We start from the raw sequence: 17,218 nt of genomic DNA, 5'->3' as shown, positions 1-17,218 counted from the left end.
CCAGACATGCAGGCCCTTTGAAATGTTATTAGCCTCATATGGTAAAAAAAAGTAACAAAGTTAAACATTGCTATTATGTTCCTACTTACTGTTTACTTGAAAGGTGTGTGTGTGTGTGTGTGTGTGTGTGTGTGTGTGTCTGTGTGTCTGTGTGTGTCTGTGTGTGTCTGTGTGTGTCTGTGTGTGTCTGTGTGTGTCTGTGTGTGCATTCGCACAATGTGTTATTTCTAGATTTTTGCAGAGCCCAACAGTGCTCAATAAAACTGGTTTATAAAAATTTTTTTTTCTAAAAACTCAATAACAAGAAGACAAACAGGCTGGAGAGATGGCTCAGTGGTTACGAGCATGGACTGCTCTTCCAGAGGTTCTGAGTTCAAATCCTAGCAACCCCATGGTGGCTCGCAGCCATCTGGGATCTGATGCCCTCAGAGCAACAATGTACTCATCCCTAACATAAATAAATAAATCTTTAAAAAAGAAGACAAACAACCCGACTGGAAAATGTTTAGAGCATCTGAATGTATCTTTTACTAAAGAAGGCATGCAAAGGACCAATGGCCCCAAGAGAAGTCACCAGGCTTCAGTGACTGGAGTAATGTGGATGTGAACTACAGAGTACACCAGGCACTGTACAGACATTGCTACTGACTGAACTGTCTCTTCTAACGTCCCACATTGAAGTTCTAATCATTAAGAGTGTATTTGTAGACAGGATCTTTTTAAAAGGCTGCAAAGGGTTAAGGATTATGATGAATGACGATGCCTGGGATTGATTAAAACCCACGCTGCTAAATGCAAGGAGAAAAACCCTAACTCTTGCTGGCAGTCCAGGTAAAAAGACATGGAAGGAAGAAGCTGCTGCTTGCCTGTTTGGCCTCACTCTCCCTGGCAAGCTCAAGCATCCTGTGGCTTTGGCATCAGAACCGACTTCTGAATTCTGACGTAGACTGTGTGTCAGCAGCTCTCCAGGAATCCTCCAGCCTCCAGAACCAGCTTGGGACTGCTGAGCCTCATGGATCGAAAAGTTACTGGATCCTCAGCCTCCAATGTGAGCCACTCATGTTGGACTACTCAGATCGCACCCTCTAGGCCAGTCTAAAAAATCCCATACATGCATTTACATTAATTCATTCAGAGAACCCTAACTGGTGGGATGCTTGCCAAACATTCGGAGAGCCTTGAGTCCCGTCCTGAGGACCACATAGATGGATATGGTGGTGCACACCTGTAATCCCAGCACTCAGGGGGTGGAGTCAAGAGGACCAAGGATTCATGGCCATTCTAGGCTGCACCGAGAATTCAAGGCCAGTGCTATCACAAGAGCAAGGAAAAAGAGAAGGGGAAAAGGAACAGAAGATAAGAAGAGGAAGAGGATGAAGAAGGAGGAGGAAACAGTAAAGATCTTTGGGTAGGCTCTAATCCAGTATGATTGATGTCCTTTAAAAATAGATTAAAGGGCTGGAGAGATGGCTCAGCGGTTAAGAGCACCCGAATGCTCTTCCAGAGGTCCTGAGTTCAATTCCCAGCAACCACATGGTGGCTCACAACCATCTGTAAAGAGATCCGATTCCCTCTTCCGGGGTATCTGAAGACAGCTACAGTGTACTTATATATAAGAAATGAATAAATAAATCTTAAAAAAATAGATTAAAACCATCAACACCAAGATCAAAGGGTCAAGAGTCCTTCACAAAACAGCAAACAAACAAACAAACAAACAAAAACCCACCAAAAGGACCTAGTTCTGTAGAAGACATTAAAGCAAAAATGCAAGCAAGTATAGAAAAAGGTGGTTCTCTTCCCAAAGTGGGAGCCAAGTTCATTGACTACGTGAAGAATTGCTCCCGGGTGACTGACCAGGAGGCTATTCAAAGTCTCTGGCAGTGGAGGGAGTCTCTTTAACAAAATGGTTGAAGGGCTGGAGAGATGGCTCAGTGGTTAAGAGCACTGACTGCTCTTCCAGAGGTCCTGAGTTCAATTCCCAGCAACCACATGGTGGCTCACAACCATCTGTAATGAGATCTGATGCCCTCTTCTGGTGTGTCTGAGGACAGTGACAGTGTACTCACATACAAGAAAATGGTTTAAATAGTTTGAAATATTCTATCTTACTACATTTCTGTAATAGTTGATATCTGGCTGTCCTTTTTATAATGCAAAGTGAGAACCTTGCCTACTGTGTTTGATAAATGTCGTCCAGGTTCAATTGCCAAGAACGTGTTGCCTGAAATGCCTGCCGGTTTAGTTTTCAAGGATGGATCTCCACCCTTTACTTGGTTTTAAGTATGTATGGAATACGTGAGAGGACATGGTAATAGTGGTCAGACGTGGAAATGGTAGGGAGACAAAAACATACATTTGAAATAAGCTCAGTATTTTAATAAAGTAAAAAAGAGAGAGAGAATAATGGATTAGGTCACCGACAGACACTCTCTACAGAAGGGAAGGAGCAGGCTATCAGCAGGACCTTCACCGGCACCTTGACCTCAGAGCTTTGGCCTCCAGGCTAGGAAGACTAATTGTCTGTGGCAGTTTGTTATGACAGATTGGCAGGCTGATGCCAATGTTGATGAGACAATAACAAAAGTTGGTGGATATGGAGAACCAATAATGGAAACGGAAAATAGTACAGCCACTTTGGGAAAAACAGTTTCCCATTTTCTTTAAAGTTAAATATTGGTCCTGGAGAAATGGCACCGTTATTAAGAACACTTGATAGGGGCTGGAAAGATGGCTTGGTGGGGGTACTGACCGCTCTTCCAAAGGTCCTGAGTTCAAGTCCCAGCAGCCACATGGTGGCTCATCAAACATCCTTAATGAGATCTGATGCCCTCTTCTGGTGTGTCTATGACTGCTATAGGGTAGTCATATACATTAAAAATAAATAAATAAATCTTTTTAAAAAAGGGGGCTGGAGAGGTGACTCAGTGGTTAAGAGCACTGACTGCTCTTCCAGAGGTCCTGAGTTCAAATCCCAGCAACCACATGGTGGCTCACAACCATCTGTAATGGGATCTGATGCCCTCTTCTGGTGTGCCTGAAGACAGCTACAGTGTACGCATGATAAATAAATAAATAAATAAATAAATAAATAAATAAATAAATAAATAAATAAATCTTAAAAAACAAAAAGAACACTTGATGCTCTTAGATTGGGCCAAAGTTCAGTTACCAGAACCGGTGTCGACAGCTCACCACAGTTGCATTTTCCAGCATCTACCCACAAGCAATACAATGACTTGGTTAGGAATGTTGTTACATTTCAAGCAACAGACACAAAGGAGAACAATCCAGACACCTGTCTGTGGACAAGTCACGTTCATGATAGCAACAGGATTCCAGTCAACAGCGAAACAGTACGGCCGCCATTCACCAGCATTCGCAGTGTAAGACCAGGAGAAGCATGTCCACTAGAGAAGCAAGGTCCACTGTGTGAAGCAAGGCATACTCTCAACCAAACAGCTCTCCAGTGCCTTCTGCATATTGCCATTACACAGACGACAGTGACCAAGCAAGACAAGGCCAGTCCTAGGAAAGCTTCCAGCCCAGAAATTCAGACACTGCCATCTAGAGGAATACCCTCTAGGTGAGAGGCCAACCATAGCTCTCCTGATCCCAGCTTCTACTATGAGATGTCAGGAGAAGGATCAGGTTCTCCCTTAACCCCAGGAATCCCGGCAGGAGGAGCAGCCAGAGCTCCTCTGGTCTTGTGTTTGGCCCCCTGCAGTGATGTGAGATGTGAGAGCTGGTGTGGTGTATGACTTTGCATGCTGTGTGTTTCAGGGGTGCAAATTGTGTGTGAAGTGTGTCTTAGCAATATGTGAGATGGGAAGGGTGAAGTGTGTATCAAGTTTGTGAAATGCATGTCGGGGTATGTGAAGTGCGTATGTCAGGTGCATGACTGTGATCAGAGGCAGTGCAGAGGTCTGCCTTGGGAGGGGGAGTGTGAGGCCACCTGAGCCACAGTGGTCCCTCCTCCAGCCTGTATCTCCATAGCAACCTCAGCCTCGCTCTGAGGCTTCAGCCCCTAGCCCGCCCCGCCTGGTGGTGAAGCGTCTGGAACTGCATCCTCCGCATCCACACCGCATCCCTCTCCTCCCGCGACTGCGTCCTGCAGCAACTGCCTGTGAGCCATTTCTACGTTTCTCCTTTTGGAATGGGGACGAGGGGGCCAGCATGTGTGCGTGGGTGTGCAAGGGTGCAGGGATGTGAGAGGTGCGAGAAAGGGGGCGGGTGCAAGAGTGTGCGACTGTGCGCCTGTGGGATGTACGTGCAAGGATATGGTGTAGGGGCTGACAGGCTATGTGGGAGTGATCTGGCTGATCCGATGTCTGCCAGAAGAGTGGAGCACAGCCATCTCCTTCCTGTGGTCTCCACTAGAAGTCAAGCTGGCCCTGCTGGCTCCGGTGGAGGGTGGTCATTAGACCTCTCGGGATAGTTGGGGGCAGTAGCTCTGCTGACTTAAGGTGGAGTGGAATGGTTCCTAGACCTCAAGGTATGTCAAGAAACCCCTACAGGCCAGTGGCAGCCTGGACATTAGGTAGAATTATGGCTGCTCAGCCTGCACAAACACCATATGAAGCTGGAATCCCCTATCCTGGGCATAGTAGGGTAGCAGGGGCAGGGGGACAGCTGGACCTCAGCTCGCCCAGTTCATGGTGACTGCAAACCCCCTCCCTGTGGGCTGGCTCCACCTCTGCAGGTCTGGGAGAGCCAGTGGGAGCTGTGCATCTCCAAGGTGGCCCAGGGGCAAAAATGCCAGCTCCTGTTCGGGTCTGACTGCTGGGGGTGGGGGGGTGTTAAAAAAGGAAAGAGTTGGATGGAGAGAAAGGGGTCAGCAGAAGGGGTGTCGTCCAGAACATTGAATGTTTAGCTGCCTGCGCATGGGAGGGCATGGTGGGGGTTGCTGAGTGAAGCTTCAAGGATGGTGGGAGGTAAGACAGCCACTTGTCTCAAACCACCTGCCGAGGCTTGGCTCCAGATGCTGGGCCACAGGTGGCTGGTGAGTGTGGGAAGCTACGAGCAGCTGTGCCCCTCCTTTCTGCCCCTCTTTACTTGGTCCCCACAGAACAACAGCCATTCAAACTGGAGGCAAACCACCACTACCTAAAGGGCTTGGGTGCAAACAGACCAGGGTGGGCACTGCGGCAAGACCGTGGGAGGAGAGCACGAGTCCCCACCAAATGTGCACTTCTGTGTGACGCAGCAAGAAAGGGTTCGTGTGAAAGTGAGTCTGTGACCTCTAGTCCAGCTTTTATGGGCTTTCAAATAAGAGTCCACATCCTCCATCATCTGTCCGTCAACGTCTTGTTGGTGCACAGCCCCCGGATGGTGACCAGAGATACCCAGCTCCGCCCCCCGGAGAGCACTAAGAATGAAGAACAAACCCTTGGGAGACAGAGGGGGATAAGAGGGAAGGACCCGTGGATGGTGTTGGGAAGCCTTCCCAAATCTAAACCTTTATGACCCCTGTCATCTTCTCAGCGGGGACCCCAAAATCCACGATGGAGTCTTCTGGTGTGCTGAGAGGAGGGGAGAGTTGTCTACTCTTGGTTTTCGATGTTCTGCCTGGCGACGGAGGACTAGAAATTTGACAGGGAGCTAGAGGCCTGCCTCTGTTGCCATGGGAACCCGAGGTGACGTAAACTAGCCCGCTCGGCTGCGTCCCCCAGGCAACCGTAGGCGGAGCTCTTGGGGAAGATGGGGGCCTCTTGCGGAGCAGATGTAGAAGCTTGAATGCTTGGGACGCCATCTTCTACCAGTTCTGCTTTCTTTTGCCTCCGTGTATTACCTGGCCGGCCGTTTACATTCTTTAGAATGTCTGGTTCATCTCTATCACAATGCCCAGCGGGTTGCCCCTAGACCATCCGGTTCCCCTTGTGTTCAGAGCTAACCTTGAGCCAGCTCCCTCCCTAGGACTGGATTCACCCCATAAGGAAGTTCTTTGTTGAGTACTGCTTGATCTCCATAAAGGCTGGGCCAGGCACGAGGTCACCAGTATAACACACTTCACAGGGACCCGGGTTCTAAAGGGCCTGCCTGAGATGGGGAGGGTGTGTATGAAGACGCTGCTTCCTTCCCTCCTCTTACAGCCATCCCTCCCTCATCCCCTACCCAGCCTTCCTTCTCTTACTTTCTTGCCCTGGGAAGTTCCGCACCCAGCTGTCCCTGTCACTCAACAGCTTTGAAACACTTATCTCCTCCGTGTTCCTTGTCCCTGACACGGGCTGGCCAGTAGAGAAGAAACAGTGATCACTTGTAGATCTGGAGAGCTGCTGGCTTTCTGAGGGTGGCTGTCCAAAATAACCACAACTTTAACCATCCTGGAGGCAAGAAGTCCAAAACCAGATTTCACCGGAACTATGCTTCTGTGGAAACTGTAAGGAAAGGGTCTTCCTTTGCTCCTTCCAGACTCAGCTGTCCTGAGCAGTCTTGGATAACTCTGCATCAGTCCGGCCTGCCACCGTCTGCAGAAAGCATTCCTCTTACACCCAAATCCTCTTGTCAGGATGCCCACTGTGGAATAAGCCCCACCTCCCTGCCCACTCTAGTATGGCCTCATCTTAATTCCATTACAACTGTAAGGACAGTTTCAGAGTTGCTGTCACTGGCACTGAGAGCTAAAAATTGTGGTCCTCTTTGTGAGGACATCATTCAACCCACCACAACCCTGTCATCCACTTATGGGTTGCAAATATCTCCCGGTTTTGGCTCCTGTTTCTCCTCTTTGAAGGTCTTGTCTTTATAGGCAAGGATTTTTAATTTTAACATGGAAGGGAATTTTATTGAGTTTTTTTTTTTCTATGAGTACTGCTGGGGAACTCCTTCTCTTCCTGAGATCGTAAATATTCTCCCACTCTGTCCCCGGAGTGCTTTGTTGTCTCCATTTTCCATTTCCCTGCACCTAGACAAATTCCTGTATTCGTGTGTGCATTGTGTGTGCACACATGTGCTCATTACCACAAATAGGCATGTAGTGACAGGATCGGCCTCACCGTTCCGAGCAGACTTTAATTATTAAGAAGCGGGCCGCCTCTCTGCTATTAACTGAGGTCTGACTGTGTCAAATGGGCTTCTCTCTGCAAGGCATCAACAGCTCCAGTGCACACTGCTGCATTCAGGGCAGACATCTACCCAGCAAATGGACTTCCATTGTCAAAACATCCCGTGCCTTTCTGCCTTCAACACAAAAAATTATGATGTTTCAAGTTCATGAACAAGTTTGTTGGAATTTCGATTGAGAGTTGTTGATCCTACAAATACTGTCAGAGGTGTTGGACCATAAAGACCTCCAAAATCTGCATGATAGCCTTCTTTACCTGATGGAGGATTCAGATGTGCCTTGCTCCCCAGCCAAAATCTCATGGCCTTCCATATGGAGCACCTGCCTGTCATCTCTGTAATTGCAATTATTTAAATGAAATCTTAGCTGGTTCACATCTGGGGAAGCTGAGGCAAGATAATATTGAGTTCAAGGCAGCCTTGAACTGGATAGGGCTATAATAGTGAGACCCAACGTTATTTAAAACAAGCTAACTAAGACCCCAAAAAACAAAACAAACAAAAATAAATAAATAAACAGGCCGGAGAGATGGCTTAGTGGTCGAGAGCAGAGAGGGCCTACATTGTATTCCAAGCACCCACATCAGGCGGCTCCCAATTCCTTATAACTTCAGCTCCAGAGGATGTGACACCCCTGGCGTCTGAGGGCAACTTCACAGACAGACGCAGAAATTCCAGTTCCTGGGGCAGCAGCGCCCTCTTCTGACCTGTGCAAGTGGACACAGACACGCATGCATGGAAAACATAATAAATCACACAGAGACACACATGGTTAAAAGTAAAACCACGGGGGTTGGGGATTTAGCTCAGTGGTAGAGCACTTGCCTAGCCCTGGGTTTGGTCCTCAGCTCTGAAAAAAAAAAAAAAAAGTAAAAACACATGGTGGCTCACAACCTCTGTAATGGGATCTGATGCCCTCTGCTGGTGTGTCTGAGGACAGTAACAGCATTCTACTTGCTTTTAAAATAAATATAAAATTGAAAAAAAAGAAACCTCAAAGTCCACCCCCAATGACACACCTCCAAATTCTTTTTCTTTTTAAAGATTTATTTCCTTTATGTATATGAGTACACTGTGGCTGTCTTTAGACACAGCAGAAGAGGACACTGGATCCCATTACAGATGGATTGTGAGCCACCATGTGGTGGTTGGGAATTGAACTCAGGACCTCTGGGAGAGCAGTCAGTGCTCTTAACCACTGAGCCATCTCTCCAGCCCCTAATCACTTTTCTAAAGTAGTGATGCTCCCTGGTAACTAGGTCCTATGGGGACCATTCTTACGCAAACCACTAGACCAGACAATGCCATCTGTATTTCTGTGGTCTCAAAGACAGAGACCCAAATTCAAATCTGTGTGATGATACACACCTAAATCCGGGACTCATGAGTCTGAGGCAGGAGGATCAGGAGTTCAAGATCAGCCTGAGCTATAATAAGACTGATCTCAAATGGCAAAACAAAACAAACAAACAAACAAACAAAAAAACAAAACGAGACTTACATTCAATAAATTTGTTGGAATTTAAGAGTATTCCTTCTTCCTCTGATCTTAGTGTGCAAGCAGATTTTTTTCTTTTCTTTTCTTTTTTTTTTTTTTTTTTTGGAGCTGGGGACCGAACCCAGGCTTTGAGCTTGCTAGGCAAGTGCTCTACCACTAAGCTAAATCCCCAACCGCAAGCAGATTTTTTAAAATTGTAAATGAACTTAAAGTCTTCTCAAGTATATATTTTTTTTCTTTTTTTTCGGAGCTGGGGACCGAACCCAGGGCTTTGCGCTTGCTAGGCAAGTGCTCTACCACTGAGCTAAATCCCCAACCCCTCTCAAGTATATTTTTGACTCCTGCTAAACTTGCGTTGATAATTTTCTTCTTTATGCTGTTAATGTGAATAAGAGATAGCTTTTCTTATTTTTATATTTACATATTTAGTTTTACATATTTTTATATTTATGCCTTTCTTTCTCTCTTTCTTTCTTTCTTTCTTTCTTTCTTTCTTTCTTTCTTTCTTTCTTTCTTTCTTTCTTTCTTTTCAAGACAGGATTTCTCTGTGACAGCCCTGGCTGTCCAAAACTCACTTTGTAGACCAGGCAGGCCATAAACTCAGAGATCCACCTACCTTGGCCTCCTGGGTGCTGGGACTAAATGTGTTTTCTGGCTAGCTTTTCTTATTCTTTAAACCTTTTATTATATTTTTCTTATCTGTATAGGCATTTTGCCTGAATGTTTGTCTGAGTACCGCATGCATGCCTGATGCTTGCGGAGATCAGAAGAGGGAGCCATAGACCCTCCAACTGAGATTATGGATCATTGTGAGTCACTATGTGGGTGCTAGGAACTGAACCCAGGTCCTCTGTAAAATGGCCAAACACTTGTAACTGCTGAGCCACCTGGTTGATCCCTTCCTACTTTATTTAATTTAGATTTATTTTATTTTACGTGTCAGTAAGAGTGTTTGGCCTGTGTTGTGTTTTATAAAACGGCAGATGAGGAGGTGCCTTGGTGGCCACTGCCAAGGTGTCCCCTTGAACAATCAAGCGATATAAAAGGGAATTTACTTGGGACTTGGAGAACGGGGTAGAGGCAGAGGAGGGAGAGGGACAGAGAACAACAGAGAGAGGAAGAGGGGAAAGAGAGGGAAGCGAGCCAGGCACGAACCTGGCTGTTGCTAAGTAATAGGTGGAGCCTAGAGAAAATGCTAACAACCTACTGGTCGGTATGTATGTAAAACACTTGTATGTATGTAAAACACTGGTATCTGCAGAGGTCAGAAGGGAGTGTCAGGTCCTTAGAACTGGCTGTAGACCATTTTGAGCCACCATGTTGGTGCTGGGAACTGAACCCAAATTCTCTACAAGAACAAGTACTCTTAACATCTACCCCCGACCTGGCACCTTGTGCGTGCGTGCGTGCGTGCGTGCATGCGTGATGTGTGTCTGTGTGTTCAGGTATACTCACCTGTGTGTGTCTTACAGAGTCTCTTACTGAACTTTAAGTTCTCCATTTCAGCCATGACTAGCTGACTATTAAGCCACCAAATTCCACATGTCTCTGCCCACTTCCTCCCAGCACTGGGGTTATAGACACAAGCCACTGGCCCAGCTTCTAAGTGGGTGCTGGGGATCTGAAGCAAGCACTTTACCAACTGAGCCAAATTCCACCTCCGCAATACATACAACCTCCGTGATTTTTTTAAAGATTTATTTATTTATTATATATAAGTACACTGTAGCTGTCTTCAGACACACTAGAAGAGGGCATCGGATCCCATGTGGTTGCTGGGATTTGAACTCAGGACCTCCGGAAGAGCAGTCAGTGCTCTTAACCACTGAGCCATCTCTCCAGCTTTGACTCCAGCCCTGCTTTGTTTTTTAAAACAGTTAACAAATCCACTTTGATCTGGGACTCCTGCTTTTTCAGTTGCTGAGCCTGGCAATCCAACTGCTGCCTGGATCTTTTCCTCCTGGTGGAATATGTGCACTTAAAGCACATGCCAGGGCAGGCTGGCCAGTTCTCTGGCCAGAGGCACCATCCTGCACTGCTGAGAGGTCAGGAAGGAGTAAGAAGCCTTGAGCTGGACCTCCCACAACCCATCCCTGGATTTTGTATGAGGAACATTGGGATCACTCTGGGTTCTTACTCCAGAACCAGCTCTACGGTTGTGCTTAGGGTGACTTAAAAGTGGTAACCTTATCTCTGTTTCTAGGCTGGGACAAGGACCACCCCCCACCATGGTGAAACTAGGCTGCAGCTTCTCAGGGAAGCCAGGCAAGGAAACAGGAGACCAGGATGGGGCTGCCATGGACAGTGTGCCTCTGATCAGCCCCCTGGATGTCAGCCAGCTTCAGCCATCATTCCCTGACCAGGTGAGTAGCCTGAGCCGGTGTGGGAGGTTTTCTCAGGCTTGCCTGGGGACAGAGATGTGGGTGAGGTTTATGGGCAGGCAAATGTGGCCTCCTGGTTAGACCTCCTGATTAGCTCTCTCACATCCAGAGTTTCTACCCCATCTGAAACAGGGGTAAATTGACCACTGGAGTCCTCTAAATTTAAACCCCCAGACTATGACGTAATTTAGCCAGCAAGTTACAGTTACTGCTTGTGCTGGCTAATTTTACATCAACTCGACACCAGCTATGTCATCTAAGAGGAGAGGACCTCAATTGAGAAAGTGCTTCCATAAGATTGGCCTGTAGGCAAGCCTACAGAGCATTTTCTTAATTAGTGATTGATGGGCCACGCCCATTGTGGGTGGTACCACCCAAGGGCTGGTGGTCCTGGGTTCTATAAGAAAGAAGGCTGAGCAAGCCATGAAGAACAAACCAACAAGCAGCATGCCTCCAAGTGACCTTGGCATCAGCTCCTGCCTCCAGGTTCCTTCCCTGTTTGAGTTCCTGTCCCGACTTCCTTCAGTGATATACTATGGTGTGGAACTGTAAGCTGAATAAACCCTTTCTCCCCATCTCCCTTTCGGTCATGGAGTTTCCTCACATTAATAGTATTCCATTCTTTCTTTTCTGGGCAGGGCTCTAGGTTAGGGTACAAAAGAGGGCTTCTTAGGCAGGTGACTGGGGGACTTCAGCAGAAGTCAGTAAGAAGCAAACAGGAGCTCAATCAAGGCTGGCCCAGCCTAGCCCGTCAAGGAGCCCAAGGCAGCTCTGCAAGGTTTCAGGTGGGTTTCAGCTGCATTTACTATAACAGCGAATTCTGTGGGCAGAACTATTCTTTGTCCTCAAGAATACAAACAGCCTAGAATTGCCCATGTCTAAGCCCCATGTAGTTGGAGGCTCAAGACTCTGTAAGCTGTCAGAGAAGTCTGGACAGACCTCCTGGAAGAGGAGCCACATTGTGGAGCAGTACAAGGGGACGTTCATGTGAGAGAACCAGCACCCTGAATGGAAGGCAGCTGACACAGTGAGAAACTCAACCCGTGGCCTGTCTCGGCCTTGAATAACTGTGGTTCCCATCAGACTTACAGTGTCAACCTTCCTTTGGCTTCAGCTTTGAGATGCTGCAGCTTTACTGGCCATCAGCCAGTACAGACAGATGGTCATCAGGTTCCCAACCCCCTCAGCGCAGGGCTGTCCCAGGCCAGCTGTCCAGCAATGCCATGGCTATTTCTTCCTCTAGGTGGTCATCAAAACACAGACAGAATATCAACTTACCTCTGCGGACCAGCCAAAGAAGTTCGCAGATTTGGAGGGTCAGAGGCTGGCCTGCAGCCACCCAGAGGAAGGACGCAGAGTGAGTACATCACCCCTCACTATGGGAAGTTAGGGCAGGGGAGAGGATAGATGAGCAATTCAGGCCTTGTTTGCTTGGCTGGGTCTCACTTAGGTCTCCTATTCAGATGTCACCTCTAGTGCTGGCTGGCCCTTAGCTGTCCATCCGTATCCAGCCCTCTGAACAGCCTGAGCTCGTGGGAGACGTCCTGTCTCTTTCCCAGATATCATTGTCTCTCTCTTTGCAGGCTTCTGTGAAACAGATGTAAGCTTTACCTTTTTATCTGGCAACTATTTCTTCTTTGTCTTCTTTTAGCCATGTCAGTGATAGTTTTTAATCATTTAATTTAATGATGTAATCATTTTTCCATTTTTAGAAGCAACACCTGCCCCTCCCCCTTTCCATAGTGCTTGGACCTTGCTGCTCTCTTTTTTTTTTTTTTTTTTTTTTGGATCTGTCCAGGGTGATACTAAAGTACCTGCCTCCCTAGAAGCCTCCACACCCATCCCAAGTGCGTGCGCGTGCATGCGCGCGCACACACACACACACACACACACACACACACACACACACACACTGCTCTCTACATCTAGTACTCCTGCTGTGGTGACCACCAACTTCTGTAGAGGGAACATGGACAGGGAAATGCGTTCCTATAGCATCTTCTGGGTCAACTGACTGCCTGCAACTTCACTGACCAAAGGCAGTTCACCTGGTCATGGATGTTTCCAGAATCCCAACAAGGGTAGGCCTGCAAAGAATGGTTCCTAGACCTCTGCTCCTGGAGCTGACCTCAAGGAAGGAGACAAAATGTAAGGGCAGTGGTAATGTGCCTAGGTCCCTCAGGGACCCCCGACCTATCTCACCTGCTCTGTTTTGCTTCTTCTCCTCTGCCAGCTGCCCACTGCAAGGATGATTGCCTTTGCTATGGCACTTCTGGGCTGTGTGCTGATCATGTACAAGGCCATTTGGTATGACCAGTTCACCTGCCCAGATGGCTTCCTACTTCGGGTAAGCCTGAGGGATCAAAGACCTGGGCAGGGACAGTAGAGAGCACCAGGGTCCTCCTGTGATGTTCGGAGAATACCAGGGCCCTCTGGCAGCATCGAGGAAGGACGCTTCCCATCTCTCATCCTTGCTTTCCCTTCAGAATGACAAGGCCAGCCCCGTGTGGCCCATCCCCTTACTTCTCAGAACATAATGAAGTCCTGTTTGGAAAACTTGTGTGAAAACATTGTTTTAGGGCTAGAGAAGTGGCGGCTCAGTAGGGAAGAGTACACACTGTATGTGCATAAGGCCCTGGGTTCAAGTTCCTAGAACCCATGTAAAAAGCCAGATGTGGCTGCTGTAACCCCAGCACTGTGAGGCAGGACAGTGCTAAAGCTTGCCCCAGGTTCAATGAGAGACCTCATCTCAAGGAGACCTCCTCTGGCCAACTCAAGCACAGTTATAGAAACACAAAGTAAAATGTTTATTGGGTTTTTTTTTTGTTTATTTATTTAATGTATACAAGTAGACAGTAGCTGTCTTCAGACACACCAGAAGAGGGCATCAGATCCCATTACAGACGGTTGTGAGCCACCAGGTGGTTGCTGGGATTTGAACTCAGGACTCTGAAAGAGCAGTCAGTGCTCTTAACCACTGAGCCATCTCTCCAGCCCCAACAGTTACAATTTTTAATGTTTTTTAAAAAGTGTTTCATATTTTAGAAGTAACTTCTCCTTTTTTCCCTTAAGCCTCTGATCTCTGGGATGGAGTTCACAGAGGCACTGAAATCTGACTGCCTTCCCTGGGGGTTTGGGGGTGGGAGGGAGAGAAGACATGTTTAGTTTCAGCTGTTCTGCAATTCAATATTAGCTCATACTAGCCTGTAACTCACAATCGATCCTCCGTCCTCAGCCTTCCCAGTGCTGGAATTAAAACATGCTCTACCACACCAGTCGGTGTGGGTGTGTGCTTTCTGCCTTTCCCACACAGCATGGTTCTAAGAGATTCCTCACTGGCACCTCCCTCAACCCCCTTTCTCCCGAGGAGCCTTGGGCTCTGACCTCTGATCCTCCTCTGACCCTAAGTCAAAGCTGCCTTTGTGGCTTTTTAATTGGGACCCTTCCTCCTCTTCTTATTTCACTCGAATCCCCGGCCCCTCACGCTGGTCTGGAATATGCCTCCGTTGCAGCACAAGATCTGCACCCCACTGACCCTGGAGATGTACTACACCGAGATGGACCCCGAACGCCACCGCAGCATCCTGGCAGCCATCGGGGCCTACCCACTGAGCCGCAAGCACGGCACTGAGATGCCCGCCATCTGGGGAAACAGCTACCGGGCCGGCAAGGAGGAGCATAAGGGCACCACCCCAGCTGCGATGACTGTGTCCACTGCAGCTGCAGCTGCAGCGGCAGAGGGCAACGAGCCGTCAGGGAAGCCTTTGGACATGAGAGAGAAAGAAGATCCGCAGAAGGCGGAGGATGTGCCGTCCCAGTCCCCCAAGTGACTGTCTGCCCCGCCCCCGCTCTGCCAGTGACTAGGGTAAGTGTGCCCTAGCTAAACAGGGGCTGGCTGGCCTGTAGGGTCACAGGCTTTCTCTGCCCTGCCCTGCCCTGCCCTGCCCTGCCCTGCCCTGCCCTGCCCTGCCCTGCCCTTTCCTGCCCCCATGAACCTCCCTCCTTCCCCACCACCTCACTTCCCATCAAGCCCAGAAACCTACCTAGAAGTGCACCCTCTCTCAAGGCTACCTCCGGGTCTGTGCACAGGGCTTGCCTTGCTGTCCAGGACAACAGCCTTCTGCCCCTTTCACCCTGACTCTTTTCTCTCCACAGCATCCCCCACCAGCTTCTTTGACATGCATACTGCCTGATGCATCTCCACCCAGTGATTGTGCTCCTGCCCCAAAGCACCCCACTGAAGTCACCCCACCCTGGTGGACCTCTGGCTCTGTTACTTTTCTTTAAGTAAAGACTCACATCTATCTGACTCTTGGTTTCTCTTTTGGTGGTGGCAACCTTTCGTGAACACTTTCATTAGCTTCTGTACCTAGGAGGACACCTGAAGGCTCCTGCTTCTAAGGAAGAGGAGTAGACCCTGCCCCTCTCCACTTCAGCCAAGCCTAGGACCACTGGCCACAGTAGACCAAGCCACTCGGGGGAATCGGTGACCCCTTACTGTTCCAGGTCTACACTCTGCTCTATCCAGCTATTAGCTGCCTGGTTCTGGGTCTGGTTCTGGATCCTCTCTGTACAACAGGATTGATCTGTTCCTCTAGGAGTTGCTCCTGGTTTTTAGCAGTGCCCACAATGAGTTGTTTCCCTCACGTATATCACTCACAAGTAGAAATGACTTAATGAAGAAAGAAATGAATACTGACCCTGAGTTGGAGGTGAGACCTTGCAGGGACACTGTGGTTAGCCTCTTGTAAGATGGAGGGCCCCCTCTTCAGTTCCTTCCCTAGCTATTTCCCTTCAGGAGTTAGCCAGGAGGCAAATTGTCTAAAGGTCCCAGGGGAACTTTCCAGAGTCCTTTGTTCCCCTCTCTTCCCCATCACAAATAACCCTTGATTCTACATGACTCCAGCTCACCCTGGTGCCTCTTTTCTGATCACTTCTGTCTTGGGCCTTGACACCTCAGCTATGAGGATCATGACAGGACTCGGGTTTCCCAGAGGCCAGAGAAATTCTAAACAGGAAGTCCAGGGCTATCACACGAGGCATTGAGGCTTCTTAGCATTAAGAGTGGTATAGCCCTGCATCAGAGTCTGAGGTATGCAGGAGCCCCACGACCTAATGTGGAACTCGAAGTCTCGGATGAGAGCTAGCGCTACATCCGTGACACTCGCAGTTGGAGAAGATTTGATGCTGGGAGATGTGGGCACTGGGCCTGTTGCCTCCAGGCGCCCAGTGGAGAAACACACCCTGTATCTCCCTGCTTCTGCGCATGCACAGGCACGGGCACACATAAAAATCTCCGTGGGGCCTGGGGAGATAGCTCAGTTAAAGTGACTGCCATACAAGCATGATCCCCAACCCTTGCTAAAAATAAAAACAACTGGGCTCAGCAGCATTTGAGACAGACAAGAGGGTCCCTGGAGCTTGCTGGCCAACCCGTCTCGTCAAATTGACAAGCTCCTAGTTTCGTGTGAGAGCCTATCTCGAGAGTAATGTATGTGTGTGTGCATGTATATATGAATGTAGGACAATTGAAGAAGATATCCAACCTCTACCTTTAGACAATGTGCACGCATACACACACACACACACACACACACACACACACACACCTCCCCCCAAATTTTCATGGGTTCATACTGACACCTCAAGTTCAACACAGAACTTATTCCAGCCTCCCTTCCCCTATTTGTGACTCCTTTCTCCATCAAGAAAAAAACCAGTTCCTACTATCCTTCATTCTAGAACACATACTTTAAAGAGAGGCTTGTGAGACCTAATTTAAAGTTATTTTGATCAAGGCAAGTTGAGAAGCTATGTTCACATAAAAGCTCCTTATGGTTCTCCCAGTAAACTGCCTAGGCCCTCATGTTTAACCTCGGTACAGACACCACCTAGGTAATCAAAATGGCTGAAGCAGGCAGAACCGCAGCCTGTAATCAACCCCCGCAGCTGGTTACCCCTTCCTGAGAATCAGTCTCAAGACTCCACACTGGCCCCTAGCCACACATATCTCAGGGTCTCACACAGCTGTAATACCTGTAAACTAAGTACTCTCACACTTTGGATCATATTATAGAGGAAGCATGGCAGTTTCCTCCAGATGGGATATTTTAGGAAGGGTATAGCATGGAGTGGCCTCCCAGGTCAGAGCACAAGGCCTCATTGATTTTCAGCCACTACACTGTGGACTTTCAGCTGCCTTGTGGCTTGAATGGGATACCCTGTGTGAGGTTCCCTGAGGGGGTGTAAAGTCAATCATTAATCCTCGAAGAGGTGA

The 17,218-nt window shown here is 48.3% G+C and overlaps 1 protein-coding gene across 2 annotated transcripts; it reads left to right on the top strand.

Annotated features, from left to right (window-relative positions):
• Positions 1-4,049: 4,049 nt before the first annotated feature.
• Positions 4,050-15,250, top strand: Caly (calcyon neuron-specific vesicular protein). Of its 2 annotated transcripts, none has more exons than NM_001190399.1 (6): positions 4,050-4,126; positions 10,764-10,923; positions 12,185-12,298; positions 13,175-13,288; positions 14,454-14,806; positions 15,097-15,250. In NM_001190399.1, exons 2-5 carry the CDS (start codon positions 10,789-10,791, stop codon positions 14,769-14,771), a joined length of 681 nt encoding a protein of 226 aa, NP_001177328.1. In that variant the 5' UTR covers positions 4,050-4,126; positions 10,764-10,788; the 3' UTR covers positions 14,772-14,806; positions 15,097-15,250. The 2 variants fall into 2 exon arrangements, with proteins under 2 accessions (NP_001177328.1, NP_620270.1); NM_138915.1 differs by lacking the exon at positions 4,050-4,126 and adding an exon at positions 4,360-4,495.
• Positions 15,251-17,218: the final 1,968 nt, after the last annotated feature.

Source organism: Rattus norvegicus, chromosome 1 (genome assembly GCF_021556685.1).
Source record: "Rattus norvegicus strain SHRSP/BbbUtx chromosome 1, alternate assembly SHRSP_T2T, whole genome shotgun sequence".
NCBI lineage: Eukaryota > Metazoa > Chordata > Mammalia > Rodentia > Muridae > Rattus > Rattus norvegicus.
Note: the sequence above shows the minus strand (reverse complement) of the source record. Positions and strands in the feature narration are given on the sequence as shown.

Excerpts from the sequence above, each read along its gene's own strand:
- Caly (NM_001190399.1), top strand. The coding sequence starts at position 10,789 with ATGGTGAAACTAGGCTGCAGCTTCTCAGGGAAGCCAGGCAAGGAAACA. Across the intron at positions 12,299-13,174 it reads ACCCAGAGGAAGGACGCAGA|CTGCCCACTGCAAGGATGAT; the intron begins GTGAGTACATCA and ends CTCCTCTGCCAG. Across the intron at positions 13,289-14,453 it reads CAGATGGCTTCCTACTTCGG|CACAAGATCTGCACCCCACT; the intron begins GTAAGCCTGAGG and ends CCTCCGTTGCAG.